General features: G+C 34.5%; 1 protein-coding gene across 1 annotated transcript; it reads right to left on the bottom strand.

The window, feature by feature from the left end:
• Positions 1 to 2,297: 2,297 nt before the first annotated feature.
• Positions 2,298 to 18,167, bottom strand: LOC148275395 (thioredoxin-related transmembrane protein 1-like). The gene is made up of 7 exons (XM_088235766.1): positions 17,986 to 18,167; positions 16,065 to 16,226; positions 13,941 to 14,115; positions 12,599 to 12,700; positions 9,719 to 9,799; positions 5,562 to 5,672; positions 2,298 to 3,896 (listed from the first exon to the last, which is right to left on the bottom strand). Exons 1-7 carry the CDS (start codon positions 18,135 to 18,137, stop codon positions 3,783 to 3,785), a joined length of 897 nt encoding a protein of 298 aa, XP_088091892.1. The 5' UTR covers positions 18,138 to 18,167; the 3' UTR covers positions 2,298 to 3,782.
• Positions 18,168 to 18,733: the final 566 nt, after the last annotated feature.

Here is an 18,733-nt window from a genome sequence, read left to right as displayed (position 1 = left end):
CGGAACATCATATAATGGCCGCCAAAGATTTCTGAACCGTCCGTTTGGCCCGACTATTTTTTTAATCACCTTTTTAGGTTGAGCAGCCTCGGTATAGAACATGTAAATAAATTAGAATTTGCGTATTCAATTCTACGTAAGAATGTGATTATGGTTAATCTTTACATATATGAAAATCCATAATGCGGCTTTCGTTGCCCCCCCATGACCCGCGTCATTAAACAATCACAGCAGAAGCAAATAATCAATCGAAAACAATTGTTTTGGCTTGGTAGAATAGTACATTTTCAATCAAACCATTTTAATATTTAAACGTAACTAGTAAGTAATAACAACCATATAATGCTAATCTAGTGTTTAAATTCAGTTCCCTACGTGGGAAATGTAAATACAATTTTTGAATGTCGTGTTGAGAGTTTAAATGTAATTTGTAAAGCATATATTACGTACCTATCTAAATTGTTCATAAAACATCTTATATTCGAAATAGCACCATTTTGCTGTCATCAGATATAAAAATGGATTTTTTTCTAATTATCGCTACGCACGAGAGGAGCCGTGTTTCAGAAATGCGACATATTGTCTGCGAAAGTTTGAGAAGTGGCGTAGAGGACAGGGTTTCAACTGTTTGAGATAAAAAATAAAATTTAAATTTTATGCAACGCAAGTAATAATCGGTACTCCCCCTCGTGCACAATTTTCATTTTGCCCCATTATACATCATTTCAATATTATGCCGACAAAATTAAACATGTCACACAATAAAGCGTCTCCAAAGATAATTAATTGTTGTTAATTATTTATTTATACAGTAAAACTACAATTGAACGTAGTCATATGCGGAAAGCGGCCAGCCATAAAGTGGAACCGAGATAATAGCGCGTTTGTGAAAATAGTGAATAATCAAATCTACACAGCAGTTGGAATGTTTTTGACTTCGACAAATGATAAACAATTTAATTTATCGCAACAGAGAGGGAAAACATTATTGAGAAGGGAATATGGAAGTCTAGGCATTTACGGGGCTTATGACCTGTCATTGGCTGGTTTAAATGGCCACTTTACACACTGTGTAACATTCACCATTCTGCCCATGTTTAAACGTCCACATTTCCTCAACTCTTCCATCTGTTGACTCTTGTGAAGTAAAGGAGCTGAAACCTTTATTATGCGGGTGAGATTCATCCGGCTGAACCAAATCACCTACTAGGCAATGCCTGAAAACAATTTTCCAATTTTTATACTTCTTCTTTTACCAGGTAGGTAATTCAACATTGTTGGATAAACAATTGATTCACTAGTTTTTTTATATTTCAAACAAGTATTTGACCAGTTTTAGTCATAGTTTTAAAGTACAGTAAGATTTCTCTAATGCTGTGGGTGTTTTCTGCAAATTTAGAAATGCCGTTTTTGAGATCAACACTATTTTCAGAAGGTGATTATTACAGTTTTTTGTATGATAGCGGTCTGGCTGTTTTCAGCAGAACATAGAATTGACCTTACTGCGCCTGATAACACCAACATCTCGTTTTTTTCGAAATCGGCATGACTACGTTCAATTATGCCAGATTTTGTAATTTGTTTTGAGAATGCCCGCGGATTGGAATCACATTAAAAACTTACTTAAAGATGCCCAGCAATTTTCACAATTAAATTAATCCTTATTTCCTGATAACGATTTGGATATTTGACAATTCGGATGACTGGAGTTCTACTGTATTATCATTTTTTAAAGATTATTATTTGCATTCTTGCACTGAGGCCATTTTCTTAAGTATTTTTTACTATTAAATTATCATTGAAACACGATTGCAAATAATCGGAATGTGTTCTTACTATAAAACACCATTAAAAAGGGGAAATTAGCTATGACACTAACAAATAACATTTGTATTATGTAATCGAGCCTTGTTTAAAACTGAGCATTGATGACTGGTTGAAGATAAATTCTCCCGAGCGATTACGAAGATACACAATCGACCCTATATCTTCCAGTTTTGGGGAAGGTAAAGACACCGTCACTGCATCCAGGCTGATGAATAGTTCTGAAAGTGAACCAGAACCCTGGACCAGCGTTTTCCACTCGATTCGCTCTCGGATGAAAATCCTTAAAAGGGGAGTTGAGAGGAGATTTGTCCGCCTCGTGGTGTAGTGGTCCGTCGACTATTCTCGAGGTTCTGGGTTCATTGTTTCTGGACTGGAATCTGCAGCGTCAGACCGATCACCTTACACTAATGTAACAGATAATCTAAATACGCTGCATTTGATCATCCCCAGATCTTAAATAAGGCTGAATACATGATACACGTTTTAATGGTAAGTAATTTTAAAAATAAACATTATTGTAAAGACAACACACAAAAATCACAAGTATTTTACTAAATAAATATCTTACAACAATATTTTGCGCGAATTCAAATCTTCGCAGACAAAAAAGTGAGAGGTTTTCCATCCGTGCTAAAAAATCACCATTCCGAGTACGACCCGGTCTTCAAGAGACACCGCAAAGATACAAAGACATAAATGAGCTACGGGCCTTAAAATATAGCTTGATTAAAATGACAGCTGTCAAATGCATGTCACTAGTGATAGGAAATTACTGATCACTGACCATCTACCGATCAGATCGATTTTACCAGTTTTTTCATGCAAACCTGAGACTCTGTTTCCGAAAATTGATATAAAAACGCAAAAACAAGCCTATCATAGTGTGTTTAAAACAATTACTTACTAAAAAATTAGAACAAAACAAAATATTGAATCAACTGCTCCACCAGTGTACAGCTTATGTTAGGTTTTTGTTCTTTCATTGTGCGTTTTGTAATATAAATAAATGCACATAAATTAATTGTAAACATAAATACGTAGTGCTTAAAACAGTCTGAATATTTTGTTAATTATCTCTGTTTGTCAAGTTGGTCTTCATTGTTTATTCTCAAATGTAAAAATATTTTTTTCAAAAAAGTATATTGTTAAGTGTCCTCGGCACGGGTAACCCCAGTGAGGTCACATTATTTTTATTATTAAGTATAGTTTGTAAGAGAAAAAAATATAAATAAAATAAAAAAAACCAATGAATTATTTTTTATTTGATCATGGTATTGGGTAATATGACTCTTAAAGCGACTGGTTAATATATTAACCAATTTCAGCCTTTGCCCTGTAAATGGTTAATTTCATATTTTAGGTATGTAGATAATATGCTATGTCGGTCATTTAAGGGTTAAATAATACAAGGAAGGTTTCGGAAGAAACTTAAAACCCACTTGTTCTTTAAATCATTTGAATAAATCCTTAGCATGTGGTGACAAAGTACATTATTTTTCTTAAATCACTTTGTAAAGCGCCTTTGAGGTATTATATTACGAAAATGGCGCTTTAAAAGTTATCCATAATAATAATGAACTATACATATATTTATTTGTTTACTTGGTGACAATATGCAATGGGGATTGGATAAAAAAAAAAACCTTTCTCTGGTACGAGTAATGCTTACAACGAGAAAATTCAGTCAGTCCCATCTTTTTTGTAATAACCAAGTTCGACTGATCCTGATAATTGAAGACTACGAAGATTTGGACACACGCAAAATATTTTAGATATAATAAAAACGCTGACAGATGCATCACTCGGGTAAAACGTACATTAAAGATATACTTATTAATATTATTAAACTTCATCGAAGCCGCAGATATAATGTAATCGCCGATTAAGAAGCAGAGGTGATGGTTAACATAAACTCATTACTGGTTGGGAATTCCTCAATTCTGGTGAAACGCGACTTAATCGGCCTTTCTCGGTTTGCGTTTTGTCAATTGGGGACTCGAAGATGGATCTTTTTCGGTTTCTTTCGGCATTTCTTCTTCTGCATCGTCGTTTTCTGTGTCAGAATTTTGCTAAAAAATATTAAAAATAGACTGTAAACAGTATGAAATCAAGTACAGAAAGTGACAATATAAAAAACCCAAAATAAATAAAGAAAACTACAGTATGAAAACCCAATTCAAGTAGAATAAAAGACAAGATAATAAATTCAATTCACATCCAGAAAATGTAAATAACCCAAACTATAGTCTTTAAAATATAGCTTGATTAAATTGACAACTGTCAAACTAATGTTAATAGTGATGGGAAATTACCGATCAAATCGATTTTATCAGTTTTTTCATGCAAACAGTTTCCGAAAATTGATATAAGAACGAAAAAACAAGCCTATTCTAGTGTGTTTAAGACAATTATTCACCAAGGAATAAGACATTTATACTTTTTTGATGAACAACATCAAATGAATTATTTTTTTTATTCTATGAATTTACATTAATCAATATGTCTCATCTCTAACGTTTTTGTAAAATGATGTAACCTTGTAAGAACGTCGTTAATAATTACGTTTATTTTAGTTTTGAAGCTGATTTTATATAATTATGTTGATTTATATGTCAAGCATTGTATTAAAAAAATAAATTAACATGCCGGATACGAATGATTTTTCGTGTGTCACTCCTTAGACATTACTTCAAAGTTATGTTGTCACTTTTGCTGACAACTGTCATTCTAATCAAGCTATATTTTGATGACTATAAGTACAGTAAAACCCATGTTTTTCAAGGGAGCAGAAAAAAGAGTGTTAAACTGAGGAAAACGCTAAAGTAAGGAAATGAAAAACTGCAGAAAAACTGTCATAATTGGGGATTTTTTATGATTTCATTAAAATTATTTTGTACTTTTTCAATCAATACAATGTGTTTTTTTATTATTGAATTAAAAAAAAACACATTTAAATAATTTTATGTGGGTACTTAATTTTTAAAACACGAAAATATTTTTTTTAAAAGTATAAAACGCATACAATGATTTTTTCCCTAAATATTGGGAAATTTTGTTTACGTGGTATCACATAGTATTTACAACTGTCGTTTACATTGCGGCAAAACTGTTTCACACTCTTTTTATTATTATTATTTAAATCTAATGCCAGCTTTCAACGTAAACGTTAAAAAAAAGCAATGTATTTATTCAAAAATATATTATTCAATTTAACTTTGTTTCCTGGAATACATGATTTTTTATTTCTTTGACATGTTAGATATAATTTAAAGTGTACATTGGTGGATTTATTGCCAAATGGCAACTTTTTCCAACCAACTGATGATGATGATTTCACTAAATAAATGTATTATTTAGTTAATTAAAGTTTTTTAATTTTTTTATTTTATTGCTTAAAAAACTTATAAATTTTTAATTAATTAAAAAAATATATTTATTATCTAGTTATTCTCAACTTTACTGTGTACACATATTTATATTTGGAACATAAGATTTTCTCATGGTTATTGTTATCTTTTATTTGGAGATGTTATGTTTCTTTTTTACTCTTTTGTTTTTTGTACTATATGTTTACTAATTTTTTTAGTTTTAATTATTCTATTATTTCATACTATGTACTACATGATTATTGTGCACTGCTGTGATTATTTCTGTGAATTATTTTTTTTGTAAAGGGTTCTTAAAACCGTTAATGTATAAATAAATAAACTAAATTTATTGTCAATAACACTTACAAGAGAATCACTGGAGGAATTTCTTTCTGCGTCACTATCATCCGCTTCTTCCGCTGCCTGATTCTCTTCTTCCTCATCCACGAGATCGTCGTTTATTACTTCCGCCTCATTCTGGAAAATTACACAAAATTTTATCTTTTTGCGAGCGTTTTGTGTACCATCACACTGATAGTTTCCCCTACACAGATATTATTATTATTCGTTTTAAGCGAAGAGCTTAAAGCCGAGATGCTTAAATCTATTTGAATGAAAGTTAGTTGTTGGCGCACTTTAACTTTTCCCAAACAAATCTAGACCATTGTTGAAGCCATCGAGACTACGCATCGAGATCAGCTCTTGTGGCAGTTTACTCCAACCATCAACAACCCTATTGCTCGGGAAATGCTTCCGTGGATTTAGATTGAATCTCGTTTTCTCCAGCCTGAGACTGTGGCCTCGAAGACGGGCATCTTGTTTAAGCTCGAACATGGGATCCAAATTTGGGCAACTGTCGAGTGTCTTGTACGTCTCTATCAGGTCACCCCCTTTCTGGTCGTTCCTGCGGCATTGTGAAACCGAGAGCCTCCAGCCTCTCCACGTATGGAAGCCGTTTTAGGCTCAGCGACAACTTTGTAGCTCGTCTTTGGACTCTTTCCAACAAGTTGATATCCTTAGCAAAATAGGGATTCCATATCTAAAACCCGTATTCGAGACTAGGTCTGATATAGGTTTTGTATATTTTAGTAGCATATTCGGAGTTATACAGGGTATTCTTTAAACCCTGTCACATCCGAAACCACAATGATCAGTATGGGCAAGAACGCGAAGATTTTTTTATCAAGTAGATAATGAGGAACTTCAGCCCTACGGGAAATTGGGTACAAAAAATGTTTTCTTACGCGGGGTAAAAATTAAAGCATTAAATTGTAGGGCAAAGATTCTTGAAAATGTACAGAAAAAATTATAAAAAATATTTTGATAAAAACGCACTACTTTAAATGACGTCACTGGTTCATGTGAATCAACCTATGATCTGAGAGCTATGGAAGATATCCGGTCTGCTTGTCGCTTCTGGACCAATAGGAAGAACTGAATGGGAATAAGCGGAAATGAACCTCTGACGTCACACGCGGAGTTATTTCAGAAATACACAACTTTAAAAAATCGTAGCGCCGATAATACGATACGTAAAAATTAAAAAAAAAAATTTTTGACTTAGTTTAACCGTCTATTAACGAATAAAAAATTTGAAAAAAACCGCTGAACTTCCTCATTAAATTGGATTTTTTGTTATGTTTAACATGTGACATTCCCATTTTAAATCATCTGTTATTGTTATTCCTAGGTCTTTTTGTTGTTTCACAGTTTTCAAATCTACACCATTTAGACTGTATTTAAGTTTGAGGTTTTTCATAAAAATAATAATATTTGGCTGATTTATACAGCGCTATTTTTGTGAAAAATCACCTCAATGGCGCTTCAAAAAAAATTTTTTTTTTTAATCCAATCAACAGACTTAAGTAAGCCCAAATAGATTGGCTTAATTGAGTAATACTTAATCTAAACATTCTTAAAATCTACTTAAATTAACAAAGTGTATAATTAACAAAAGGTATGTATGTGGCATAATCTAGGCGGAAATGGCGAGTGTGACATCGCGAGTCAGGAGAGACAACACCGCTTGCTTCTTAAATGACTGCCCCTGCTGTAGGAACACATCGACAGTACCGTTTAGTGAGATTTCGTTCACTGTTCTTAGGATCCTCGGCAAAGGGGTAAGATTTTTTATTATTTTTTTTTTAAAATTTATTTTTCAAAAGTATTTACAAAATAAATTAAAGTCCTGCTGAGTTGCATACATACAACTCGTCAGCAGGTTCTTATAAATTACATCGATTATTTACACTTAACCTACATTAACAATAATTTTACTTGAAAAACATTACATATTACATTATCAAAAATTAAAAACTATCACTAATACAAAAAACTTTTTTCTATTAACCATAATTTGAGCAAACGTCTCACTCCTGTATTTAGCTCAGTATTTTTAATATTGTTTGGTAACATGTTAAATATTTTAGGTATACTGTGTTGCAGTGTCCTTTTGCCATATTTATTGCAATATCTAGGAACAGCTAGCCCTTCCATACTAGTAAACCTGGTGTTGTAATCATGTACCAACTTGTGTTTATCCTCGGAGTGCGACGCATGCTGACAAATTAATTTGTACCAAAGTAGAGCCCTAACAGATAATTTATTTACAGATTTATACATCAATGATATTGAAATATTGTGTCTCTGGCGGTATACATCTTTATGCAGTAGCAATTTGATCATAGAATTTTGCAAAGTTTGAATAAAATTAATATTAGTTTCACTTGATAACCCCCAGCAAGTTATGGCGTATCATATAATTGATTCAGAGAGAGATAAATAAATTATTCGTAAAGTATTAACAGGGACATAATATTTTAATATGTACATTACTTTTTGCTCTTAATCGCTTACACAATTTTCTAATATGTACATCCCATTTAAAATTACAATCTATAGTTAACAACAATATTTTGAGTTTGTCCAAATTTTTGTAGACAAGGACTGGATTCAACTCCCTTTGTCCAGAGATGAAGAACATTTAAGAAAAGGTAATATAGAAGTCTAGGCATCTACAGGACTTATGACCTGTCAATGGCTGGTTTAAGTGGCCACTTTACACACTGTGTAACCCTGGTCCATGAAGAAGTATAGAAATTGAAAAAATTATATTTTCAGGCGTTGCCTAGTATGTAGGTGAAATAATTCAATTAGATGAATCTCACCCGCATAAATAAAGGTTTCAGCTCTTTAACTTCACAAACATCAACAGATGAAAGAGTTGAAGGAATATAGATGTCCAAATATAGGCAGAATGGTGAATGTTACAGTGTGTAAAGTGGCCACTTAAACCAGCCATTGACAGGTCATAAGTCCTGTAGATGCCTAGACTTCTATATTACCTTTTCTTAAATGTTCTTCATCTCTGTTGTAATATGTTAATCTATAGTTAAACCTAAATAAACATACTGCTCAATATTTTCAATATTTTCACACATGCACGGCTGCATAATATCACTATGGATACACATATAGTTATTTGATAAAATTGACGGTGTTGTGTTGGTTCCGATGTTAGTTTTATAATTTCCCACAGCCAAGACAGCATTGGTACGCAAGTTACGGCGAGGTACATCAAGGTTTATCTGAGCGAGGATATCACGGGCATCTATACAGTTAGATATTAATCTGTGCAAGAATATCAAACCTTTATCAAGCTTTACGTTTACATATGTAAGCTTACATTCCAACGAAGCTTAAGTTACATATTATATTTCTTGATTTAAAATTGAGGGTATCGTAAACTAAAGAAGTGAGACAATGTTTGAGTATGTCCAAATGCTTGCAGACTGGGTGGATCTCCTTAGGGGAGTTATTCATATCTAAATTCGTTGCAACAGAGAGAGAAAACATTATTGAGGGGATATGGAAGTCTAGGCACTTGCAGGGCTTATTGGCTGATTTAAGTGGCCACTTTACAAAATGTGTAACATTCGCCATTCTGCCTATATTTGGACATCTATATTCCTTCAACTCTTCCATCTGTTAACTTTCGTGAAGTAAAAGAGCTGGAATAACTCCCTGGGGAGGAGATCCAGCCGGTCTGCAAGCATTTGGACATACTCAAACATTGTTGAATTAACTACCTGGTAAAAGAAAAAGTATAAAAAAATGAAAATTGTTTTCAGGCGTTGCCTAGTAGGTGATTTGGTTCAGCCGGATGAATTTCACCCGCATGATAAAGGTTTCAGCTACATACATAAAAAGTCTCCATGTTGGAACAGGCTGAGCCATGTTAGATAGAGACTATCGCCCACATTAGTATATCCCTCCTGATCCCAACAGTTTAGATCAATTTAAAGAAATTTAATTGCAGAAAAATCCACTTTTGAAATATAAACCTTGTATATTATAAGCAGGTAAATAATAAAGCAACTTCTATATAAAAAAAATAAATAAAAAAAGATAGAGACTATCTCGACCTCGTTTTCATTCTCTAATCCACCAGTTGTATATAGATTCCCTGGTATTAAATATGTATGCTTGTTTACCAAGGTAAAAAATGTAATAATAATAAATACCTTGGAAATATTGGTAGGTAAAGGTCTCTTGTCAGGTCTGGACTTCCTTGGGCACAGAAAGTCAATCGTGCAGACAACAATCTGAAAAAAACAATTGAAAACAAATGAATTCATTAATAGCTAAAGGAATGAAAAGATACTGTTTTTATATGGATTAGAGAATTTTTTCAGAATTTTCTTTTTTTGTCGGCCTCGCGGTGTAGTGGTCAGCACTTGCCTACCATGCAAGAGGTCTCGGGTTCGATTCCCGGCACGGTTGACATGAAATATATATTTAAAAAGGGAGTTTTTACACTATAATATTTCATAGTCCCTGGGCCGGTATTCCGAACGCATTTACAGCGCGCTATAATGCGTATTTAGTACGTAAAAATACGATATAATTGCGTTCAGAATACCAGCCCTCGACTGGTACCTGAAGCGTAAGACTGAGCATCTTACCTCCGTGTGACAAAAATGATCAAGATACAATGCAATCAGTGTGCCCTATTTATTTATTTATAAACGGCATTTCTGCCATTTACATATATGTGGTTTAAAGAGTGCTTAAAAATAAAACATTTAAAAATACAATACAAATGATAAATTACTGGAAATACATAAATATTTCAAAGTAATTATAAAATAACAAAATACTTTAATCGATCAAATTATAACTATTCTAACCCGATCTCCTGAAGTTGATTTGCTCTTTTTGGTAAGAAGATGTTAGTCACTTTATTTTTTAAGTTAGTCAGAGATAAACTAAATATATTAAAAAATGATGCATAATCATTCCCGGTATTCTGTAATCTAACAATAAGTGAGTTATATTGAGCTATCGTTCGACAATTTTGACAATAAAATATTGTAGAAGTTCTGCTAAACCTGGGTGGTACATAGAATGAAATCAACTTCAGTAGATCAGGGGTATCAAACATTGATTTTATTACAAACAAACCATGACGCCGTTTCACCGTAGGGGTAGGCAGAGAGGATAGAACGCCAAAACACTCTATCTTGGCATACAGACCTCGCTTCCTCTACATTCATACATCTTCTAATGCACGCACGCCGATTATTCCTACTTTTGACAAGTATTTGATGGACTCGATCGTGCCATGTCTTTCTCGGTCTTCCTCGTTTTCTGCATCCATCAATATTTGCATCGTAGATCCTTTTAGCCATTCTTTCGCTGTCCATTCGCTCTACATGTCCAAACCAACGCAGCAGTCAATAATGCATGTCTCAGCCTTACACACTTCACAAATCTCGACATTTGTGCACCTATCATACATCGTTTTACCACACATTCGCCTGAGGGATCGCACTTCGACAGCATTCAACCCACTTTCATCATCATTCTTCCAATTCCATACTTCGCACCCATACATTAAAGTTGGCACTAGAACTCCGTTGTGAACCGCTAGTTTAGCCTCCTGCGATAAACATTTGTTTGCCAAAGTAGATTTTAGTGCACGGTTCACCCTGTTCCCGGCACTCACCCTCCTTTCAATATCTGGTTTTATTAAATGTTATTAAATATTTGTATATTTCGCTTACTGACTTTTCTATGTCTACCGGTTTCGAGACGTACCCGTCTCTTCGTCAGGACACCAATTAAACCAACATGTAAAACCCACTATACACTTTCACCGTAGTTGTTGCGCAAAAATATAAAACCAACACGACGTGCATTTTAATAAGCACATGCACTGATTAAATTATGAAAATATTCTTTCGTTTGAGAATTAATGAAAAAAGTAGAGGGATGGAGGGAGGGGATAAGCTTAATAGGTTTTATAGGGTGACCATTACAGTGGAACATCATATAAAGGACTATATTGAAAGGTTGTTTGATTATTGATCAAAGGAACATTATTTTTTAAAGCTTTCCTAATGTTAAATATTTCCATATTATTTACTTTTAAACCTTTATTATTTGTATGTAAGATTTTAACTCTAGTATTTTTATCAAAGTCACGATTAAAATTGATTCGGTGATTTGCCAATTCAGAGAAACTGTTATTGTGAAGACACCTCATATGTTCTTTAACACGAATATCAAAATTTCTTGATGTTCTTTCTACGTAAACTGAAGGACAAGAATTGCATTTTAATTGGTAAACACCTTACACCACAAAGTAAATGCTTTAAATATTAATAATATTAGTTTTATTATTTTATATAAAGTCGTAAGATCGGTCGATGTTCTTCCTTCTTTAGAATCTAGAATTTTGTTATAATTTAATTGATTACTAAGAAAACCCATCTTAAAATTAATATATCTTAGAAACTCATTCTGAATTCTCTCAATAGACTCTGAGAAAGTGATTTGATAAGCTGACCATATCGGAGAATTATAATCCAGCTGGCTCTATTTTTTTATATTTTCTTTTATTTAGGAAACATACAGTACAGTTACAAAGTTTTATATTTTACACAGTTAGACTTAACTCTAATGGGCCAGTGAAGTTTCCATATTATTAAGTAATTATATGTAAGGTTATTAATTAAAGTACAAAAAAGAGAAGGAAAAAAAACATAAATAGAAGTTGTTTAAAAATAAAATTAAAGTAAAAAATAAAGAAAATTTGTAAAAGTAATTAAGAGTTAAGAATAATATAAAGAGTGAAAACATGCTCAGATGTAAAAAAAAATAAAAAAATAATAACATTTTTTTAAAAAAGAAAAACATAAATATACACATACGTATTTTAAGGGATTCAAAGAAACGATGAGACGAATCTTTAAAGAATCTTTAAATAAGAAAATAATTTAAGTCAATTTAAAAACATCTTCAAAATTAATGCACCATTGGGTGCGGAAAGGGAATATTGATGATGATTTTTCAAAAACGATAACAATATTTGAGTGCGAAAATGAATACAATATACTCACTAATCCCAGTAGCGCTCCGAGGAAGATGGTTGCAATAGCGAATATTATATACGATCCGTAAGTAGGGACTCCGTACGTTTCCAGCAGAGTATTGTGAATAGACTAAAACAAAAGTAATAATAGAACTTAGCATACAAAATGTACTTGGATGATGCGATTATTGATTAAGGGCCGGTTTTAAAAATATCTATCAAACTTCCGTAAGTGTAACGAACCGTTGACCGTTCGTTACGATAACCGACAGTTTTGTGTTTTTGTTAACAGACGGTCGCCGGTAAATTCAATTCAATTTTAGTTTAATTCAATTCAATTTTAGTCGCAGCTTCTATATTTTTTTGTCAATTGTCTATGAAAAAACTTTTTATCTAAGCTCTTTCTGTCAAACGCGAATTGGTATTCGCTGAATTAAAAAATACATACAAATAAAAACTTTGTTCAAAATTGTTTTTGAACAAAGTTTTTACACAAAAAAGAACTATGAATTGAGAGTACTGTGAATTAAAATAAAAAATCATTAAAAGCGAGCAGGAAAACAGCAGATAACGATGGATAGTAGTTACCAGGGTGGTAAATTTTTTTACCCTACTTTGCTCATCTAATGAGAGAACTAATGAAAATTCGACCGCGGATTAAACAACTCTGTGGTGGACATTCGACCGACATTATCTTCAAAACATCAAATATTATTTAACATGATATAAAAATATCAGTTTTATGTCAAATAAAATTTGTTTTATATTTTAAGTTAAAAGTTCATTAATTCAATTACTTAAATAACCCTTTACTTTTCTACTCTGTTGTGTCAATCAATATTTACGCTTGCACAATAAAATTTCTAAGAAATTAACAGATTGCTTTTTTTTACCTTACATTTGTGTTATGATTATTTTTTTGCCATCGTGCAACATTATGCGGCGACATCGCGAATGCGCGCGGCGAAAGTGGGCATAGTGAGCATTTTTTACAAAACTCCACAAGCTCATCGTACACTGCATTGCGTAAATGTTGATTGCAACAATCTTTACTCATTATTTTCCAAAGACAAGGGTGAGTTCTATACATCTGTATAAACTCTATAATAGCTGAAATACTCCAAACTGATGTATTTGTCCGCCGTCTCCTTTACACATACAGATATGTGCACAAATCGGACTGCGCATCAAAACCGCGCAATTCCAGCCTGACAGGTCGGACTGTGGGCTACGAAGCGCCATCGGCCTTTACAAGTACGGATCTGTGCATAGATCGGAATGGCGCGTCACGCTTTCTGCGGTCCGATCCGCATGTGTTGGGAGCACACTCACCCGGTCCAGCTTGATACCGGGAGCACATTCACACTCACCCGGAGGACTTGTGACATCTTGAATAGGTAGGAGAGCATGGCCATGTGAGGCTGCATGGGGTCCCGGTACCAGGGTAGGACGGGAAGGGCCTTCCACTTGCTGCTGGACACGAAGCTCTCGAGGGACTGGACGTCCTTGGGGCCGTTATATTGCCGCAACTCCCCGTTTATGACGCTGAAAACACATTCTAATTAATTGAACATGTAAATTTATTGCGACAGAGAGGGAAAACACTTTTGAGAAGGGAATATGGAAGCTGTTGCCTGGTCTAAGTGGCCATTTTACACACTGTGTAACGTTCACCATTCTGCCCATGTTTGTTCATCCACATTTCCTCAACTCTTACATCTGTTAACTTTTGTGAAGTGAAAGAGCTGGAATAACTCTCCCTAGGGAGGAGATCCAGCGAGTCTGCAAGCATTTGGACATGCTCAAAACATAGTTGAATCAACTTCCTGGTAAAAGAAAAAGTATAAAAATTGGAAAATTGTTTTCAGGCATTGCCTAGTAGGTGATTTGGTTTAGCCGGATGAATCTCACCCACGTGATTAAGGTTTCAGCTCCTTTACGCGGTACGCATTTCTTAAGCGATCAAAATAAAGACAGAACTTGTGAAAGCTCGAAGCAATATTGACCGCATACAGCATCCTGCGGAAGATAAAATTGGCTACATTTTCTCGACAATATTCAGAACATATTGTAAAAAAAAATTCTGCAAATTATCACAGAAATTCTGCCCATATTTGAACATCTATATCCCTTCGATCCTTTCATCTGTTGATGTTAGTGAAGTTAAAGAGCTGAAACCTTTATTTATGCGGAAGAGATTAGTGTAATTGAATTATTTCCCCTACATACTAGACAACACCTGCAAATTTTATTTTTTCAATTTCTATACTTCTTCATGGACCAGGTGGATTTGTCAACAATATTTTGAGTTTGTCCAAATTTTCGTAGGCAAAGACTGGATTCAACTCTCTGGGGAGCTGTTAATATTAACATATTACAACAGAGATGGAATGGAGGTGGAATGGTGAATATTACACAATGTGTAAAGTGGCCACTTAAACCAGCCAATGACAGGTCCTAAGACCTGTAGATGCCTAGAATTATATATTACCTTCTCTAAAATGTTCTTCATCTCTGTTGTAATATGTTAATATTAACAGCTCCCCGGGGAGTTGAATCTAGTCGTCTACGAAAATTTGGACAAACTCAAAATATTGTTAATTTTAGGAATATTGGTATATATTTATAACTTTAAATAACTACTACTACTACCATCACGCCATTTCTCCGTAGGGGTGAGAAGAGAACACGGACCGCCACACACGTCTATCCTGGCATACATTCCTAACTTCTTCCACATTCATACATCTTGTCATACATGCCCTTCGGTTCTGTCTGCTTTTGAAATGACCAGACTTAAGATTTTGGTTTACCTGATCATGCCACGTCTTCCTTGGTCGTCCTCGTCTCACGTTACTGTTCATTTGCACCATATATACTTCTTTTACCATTCTTTCACCATCCATTCGTTCTACGTGACCAAACCATCTCAGAGACACTTTCTTAATCTTATCAATTATACTTGACTCAGATTTACACTCTCGTCTGATTTCATCATTCGTAACCCTGTCATACATTGATTTCCCAGACATTCGTCTAAGAGATCGCATTTCGTCTAAGAGATCGCATCGGCGGCCTCCGTGGTGTAGTGGTCAAGACGCTTGACTCACGCACGGAAGGTTCCTGGGTCGATTCCCGGTGAGAACACAAAAATTAAATATGTGATTTTTCTCAAGCCTGGTTGTTCTGTAATGTAATTCGCCACTGTAATTGGGCCTCCTGGCCTGTTGTGGTGCAAAAAAATAGTATATATATATGATTTCAACCGCGTTTACTCGGCTTTCATCCTTCCTCTGCCAGTTCCATGTTTCACTTCCATACATAAGAGTGGGACAAAAACTCCTAATAAATTACAAACTATAATTTTAAAATATTCAAAGGATGCGCCTGGGGTTGAACGCTGCGATATTTCACTGTCTCTGGACTGACGCCTGAAATGACTGATCGAGATACGATGAATTCAACGTTACAATGCAGCGCCTCCGGGAACTTACTGGTAGATGGTGGGCAGGGCCGTGACCAGGAACCTCCCGGAGAGGCCGGGGGAGGTGGTGACGTCCACTTCCGCGACGCGTATCCCGAGGTTGCGAGCCTCGCTGGCCAGGGCCGTCCAGGTCGGCTGTAGTGAGGAACATGCGGGGCACCAGGGGGCCATGCTGCAATCAGACAAAACACTTTACATTTCACGCAACGAGAACAAAATACCAAATTTGGATCCCATGTTCGAGCTTAAACTAGATGCTCCTCTTCTGAGACTGGGAGTTTTTTGAAAATTGGCATATCTTTTTTGTTTTTTTGGACGGTGCCACAGGCGTTGGTTTTTTGGTTGTGAAGATACTTAAATAACTGGGGGCTGGTATACCAGTTATCGCATCATAAATTATGACCATTTCCAAAATAGTCCGATAACAGTGTGGTAACTACAGCACCTGTAATACGGAGACCGTGCGTATTATCGATTTCAGTTTCAGCTCCGACGTATTTAATAAAATCAAGAATAAAATCCGTTGTAACATCGCACAAAACAAACATTTTCATGCCAAACCGGAGACGTTTTGAAGGGATGTATTGTTTAAAGAATAGACGACCTTTTAAAACAATAATGCTTTTGTCGATACATAGATTTTCATGAGGCATCATAGTTGCTTTAAAAATTGCTCTGGTATGGTCAAGAAGAAATCTAATTTTATAAAGTTTATTAGTCGGTGTTTGGACATTACTATCATTAAAGTGGAGCATTTGCAACAATAGTTGGTACCTGTCTCTGGGCATCGTCATTCCAAAAAATGGAGTGTGAAGTATAAAGTTTGTACTCCAATATCCTTCTATTGTCAAACGCTTAGTCCTCGTCATTGCGAAAGTTATAGCCATGAAAACATACATTTCCGAAACTGTTGTGTCCACCCATTTGAGAATTCTCGCCTTTTCCGTAAAATCGACAGTGCTCATTTTGTACTGATAAAATTTATTGGATTCGTTAACTATTTTTGTCATAATTTCTTTATTCAAAAAATGATCAAAAAAGTCTAGCTATGTCTAAATTAAAAGTCTAAATATGTATACTTAAAGTTCATATATACATTTTTTAAAATCATTTAACTGCAGCTTTGCATTATCTAGTTGAAACCTTTAAACACAAATATTTCAGAACTAGATTGCCGAGATATTCAGCATTACTGCAGTGGACCTTTCATATATGAACAGATGTGTGGCTACAACGTCCACAGATCGATTACACTATGCGAATGTTACCGTGCGTAAAGTGGGCACTTAAACCAGCCAATGACAGGTCATAAGCCCTGTAAACGCCCATATGCCCTATAAAAAAAGTGTTGATACTAGTTTTGAATGACAACTTACCGTTAAGCGTGCAACAGGTTGGCGACGTTATAGTAAATTCATGTGCCGCAAAACATTAAAATTATTTATCCAATTGCTGTTTTTCCATTCGTTAGTAAGTCATTTGTAAAAAGAATCAGTTTTCAAACGATAATACGCGAGATTTTTTTTTCTTTCCGAAAAACTTCCGCAACCAGAGGCAGCTTTTGATTGATAAATAACATGATCAATTAGCATAATTTGAATAAAAATGAAAGGATTTAATTCAAAGTTTGTATAAAGGAGCGCAACGCGACCTTGTTAAAGAGTTATTGAACTTGAAAAGTATGTACACACTCCGGTCGGCTTCGGTCTGTCAAACTGAAAACGTTCAAAATATCAATGAAATTAAGTGACTGCACTTTTGATCGATACTCAGCATAAACAGTAGATGCATCGTCATATTTGAAGGCCGAGTTAAGGCAGAATATGATCATATTTTAGGAGATTTTTCACGCCCTGCTTAGTTTACCGTTTGCAACGCCAACTCACGGGTAGAATACGCTTACCGCATGTTACAAATATTAGTGTACTTACAATTCGACCATCCATTCGCCTTCCAGCATTCTAGACCAATTTTCCTCGTTGAGATCTACGACGGAAAGCGATGTGCAATTACTAAATTTCGGTGAAAATATAACTAACATTAAAAAAATTGCACAAAAAGGAAATTTCCGCAGCAGCTCCATGATGATGGAATTACGATGTTGCCAGCGGAAAACGAGGACAAAAGTTATTATTTACGAATAAAAAGTGTTTACAGTATAAAACTAATTTCATCTTTCGATGACGCACTTACGTAGCCATTCGTAATTAGCGGGGTAATTACTCAACTATAAAAATCGGCATTGGGAATCCATGAATGCTACAAATAAACATATAAGTCATGCAATCAAATCATCAAAATATTATTTCAACAAATCATGCCTTGCCTATTTGTAGCTTTCATGAAGGAAGATACAAATATATTTAGTGGGTAACTAAAAAATACTGCTTTTGAAGCAACCGAGTTGTAGCAGTTGAGGGTATTAGAAGTAAACTTAGAAATCTCCACCAAAAATGGAAAATTAGTTATTGATGCCAAAATTAACCATACACAAAAACCCACCTACCTGAATAATAGATAGCGTAATTCAAAACCGTCTCTAAATATTGCAAAAACAGATTTTGATTAAACTACTTGATACCGCAAACTTGTCTTTTTCCATTGAGTTGCTATAAAAGCATAATAAAAAATTTCACAATTCTTTTTTCGCAAATATCTCAGTAACTTCTTAAATTAGAT

The sequence above is a fragment of the Micrasema longulum genome, unplaced genomic scaffold (genome assembly GCF_059751315.1).
Source record: "Micrasema longulum isolate JH-2025_06_02 unplaced genomic scaffold, ASM5975131v1 h1tg001433l, whole genome shotgun sequence".
Lineage (NCBI taxonomy): Eukaryota > Metazoa > Arthropoda > Insecta > Trichoptera > Brachycentridae > Micrasema > Micrasema longulum.
The sequence above is the reverse complement of the archived record's forward strand: the minus strand, read 5'-3'. Positions and strand labels throughout refer to the sequence as shown.

What these genes read in the sequence shown, in the direction of transcription:
- LOC148275395 (XM_088235766.1), bottom strand. Translation starts at nt 18,137, where the DNA reads ATGGAGCTGCTGCGGAAATTTCCTTTTTGTGCAATTTTTTTAATGTTA. An exon ending in GCCCTGCCCACCATCTACCA is followed by an intron (nt 14,116 to 16,064) that starts GTAAGTTCCCGG and finishes ATGTGTTTTCAG; the next exon opens with CGTCATAAACGGGGAGTTGC. An exon ending in TCGGAGCGCTACTGGGATTA is followed by an intron (nt 9,800 to 12,598) that starts GTGAGTATATTG and finishes TGTTTTTTTCAG; the next exon opens with ATTGTTGTCTGCACGATTGA.